Source organism: Leptosomus discolor, chromosome 1, assembly GCF_034619465.1.
Source record: "Leptosomus discolor isolate bLepDis1 chromosome 1, bLepDis1.hap2, whole genome shotgun sequence".
Lineage (NCBI taxonomy): Eukaryota > Metazoa > Chordata > Aves > Leptosomiformes > Leptosomidae > Leptosomus > Leptosomus discolor.
The window spans coordinates 165,305,217-165,307,968 of NC_141391.1; the positions used below are offsets into that span (position 1 = coordinate 165,305,217).

Here is a 2,752-nt window from a genome sequence, read left to right on the forward strand (position 1 = left end):
TTAAGCACGCTCACCGCGGATGCGGCGGGCCAGCTGGATGTCCTTGGGCATGATGGTGACGCGCTTGGCGTGGATGGCGCAGAGGTTGGTGTCCTCGAAGAGCCCCACCAGGTAGGCCTCGCTCGCCTCCTGCAGCGCCATCACGGCCGAGCTCTGGAAGCGCAGGTCGGTCTTGAAGTCCTGCGCGATCTCGCGCACCAGGCGCTGGAAGGGCAGCTTGCGGATCAGCAGCTCCGTCGACTTCTGGTAGCGCCGGATCTCGCGCAGCGCCACCGTGCCGGGCCGGTACCGGTGCGGCTTCTTCACGCCGCCCGTGGCCGGCGCGCTCTTGCGGGCCGCCTTGGTGGCCAGCTGCTTGCGGGGCGCCTTCCCGCCCGTCGACTTACGCGCCGTCTGCTTCGTGCGCGCCATCGCTCCGAGGGAAGGGAAGTGTCTCACTGACCGGGTGCTGCGGTGTAGCACCGCTCCGTTGCTGTGGCGGCCTTTATAGCATGTTCTCCTCTCTGATTGGCTAGCAGCAATGCTCTGTTGTTATTGGATGCTTTCAAATTCGAAAAGCCCGCCTCGAAAGCGCGCCTTCTGACCAACCGCCCTTCTCCCCCCCCCCCCCTTTTTTCCTTCAGTTTTGACTATTTCTTACAGCAATTTTTGTAGTCTATCTCAAAATTTAAAATCTTCAGCGAAAATTGTTCAAAAGGAAAGGCGCAGCTGCAAATCTTGCTTACTGTCCCGAACACGTGGAATATTTGTGTGTATTTTATTGGAATTCATTGAAAGCTGAGCTTTGAAAAATAGCTGTTGTAGAGTTTTTCCATAATAGGAATTCTTTCGGCGGTATCTGGAGGCTTTTTTTTTTTTTGGGGGGGGGGGGGCGCGAGCGTAGTTTTGTGCTTTGGGTTTTCTTTGGGAGTGGAGTGGTGGTCATTTTGGGGTCCTTTTGCGGGGGGGGGGGGGTGGGGGGGTGGGAGTGGTGAGTACTGTGTTTATTTTGGTTTTCGTCCAGTAACTTTAACGTGGAAATAGTAGAAAGTAATACTAGCAGCTGGTATGGAAAATGCTTTTGGATTAAAATGAATTGCACTCGATAATGCTCCAGTTCAAGGGATGGTGTTTTCATCTACTTTGAATTTCTTTCAGCATTATGGAGTGTTCCTGCACTGTTGCTTGCCAAAATACAATCTTTGTAGTCTGTGGGCTTCCCATTTTTCCCACAGCGTATTTCTGCTCTTCTCCTACCCAGGAGAGTTGTCCTTCGAGCCCAGTAGAGAAGGGCTTTCGGGCAATGGAAGACTCGTTCTGACCCTGGGTTCAGAGAATGGCTCCGGCTTCAGCAGCCCTAGGCTGAAAGCAGCTTCCTAAGGTGTAACACACCGGACGCACAAGGAATAACGGACAACTCCCTAAAAACCACTTTCAGAGAACAGACGCGGGACCACTATGGTATTTGTAAACTTTTATGAAAAGGGGCTCGGGGGGCGTCCAGCTGTGACACTTCCCACCTACTGTTATAGGTATTAACATAAATTAAACGCCTCTGCTACCGTCTACTAAATTACTGAAAAAGCACAGACCACAACGAGGCTCGCTGGGTGATGGGTATCTGTCTCTGAGCCGGGCAAGCTCACCACCTCCAAACAAGAGCATAATTTTAGGGTATTATTAATATTCGATATTCAACTCGATTTGCCAAAGACCCTTCATTCATTAGATCCCAATTACGCTGCTGCTATGGAAGTCAATAGTTTTGTACATTACTAATGTGTTTAAATAGGGGGGGTCACTAATGTGCAAGACACGTTAACTATGTTACTTAATCTTTTACAAACTAACTGTGCAGTTTACTACTAAACAGACTCGAATAACGGAAATAAAAAGTTTTAAAGACATTCCTTTTACCAGCTCTGAAGCAACACAGCCCTCTTTCAGTTTAAGTGGGCGGCTCTTAGAAGAGCCTTTGGGTTGTCGAGGTGGTCCGGGAAAGAAATGTTTTGCTTTAGCCGCCGAAGCCGTAGAGGGTGCGTCCCTGGCGCTTGAGCGCGTACACCACGTCCATGGCCGTGACCGTCTTCCTCTTGGCGTGCTCCGTGTAGGTGACGGCGTCGCGGATCACGTTCTCCAGGAACACCTTCAGCACGCCGCGCGTCTCCTCGTAGATCAGCCCCGAGATGCGCTTCACGCCGCCGCGCCGAGCCAGGCGCCGGATGGCCGGCTTGGTGATGCCCTGGATGTTGTCGCGCAGCACCTTGCGGTGCCGCTTGGCACCGCCCTTGCCGAGCCCCTTCCCGCCTTTGCCTCTGCCGGACATGCTGCCGCTGAAACCCCGACCAAGACTGCAGAGAGAACGGGCCCGCGCGGCTGCCTTTATGCGGTGGGAGCCGACCTGGTTGGGGACTGCAGCGAGGAGAGGCGGGGTTCCCGCCAGTTTTTTCTGCCTCCGTCATAGATCATCATGGAAGAGCGCTCGCTGTTACCTGTTAAACGGTATTGTGAAGTCTGCAAAGTAATCAAAAAATAACACCCTGAAAAAAAGAAACCAAACAAATAAATCCCGACGACCTACATGTTCGTTACAACTGGAAAGCTTTTTTCTCCTTCCTTAGATGTGTGTAACCCCATTTGCTATGCGTGTGTGCCTGTATTTGTTTTCTTGCAATGGCTGCAGTTTGTTTGAATTATATTAAATTCTCACTATTTTTGCACTGTTGTTCATTAACCGTTTTGTTTTATTTGTATTTGAAGTTCCATGAACTTT

General features: G+C 51.3%; 2 protein-coding genes across 2 annotated transcripts; both read right to left on the reverse strand.

The window, feature by feature from the left end:
- Positions 1-411, reverse strand: LOC147416361 (histone H3). The gene has a single exon (XM_086470231.1). The coding sequence runs from the start codon at positions 409-411 to the stop codon at positions 1-3; it is 411 nt and encodes a 136-aa protein (XP_086326357.1).
- A 1,581-nt stretch (positions 412-1,992) lies between these two features.
- Positions 1,993-2,305, reverse strand: LOC104351121 (histone H4). Its single transcript, XM_009957142.2, has one exon. The coding sequence runs from the start codon at positions 2,303-2,305 to the stop codon at positions 1,994-1,996; it is 312 nt and encodes a 103-aa protein (XP_009955444.1). The 3' UTR covers position 1,993.
- Between the last annotated feature and the right edge of the window lie 447 nt (positions 2,306-2,752).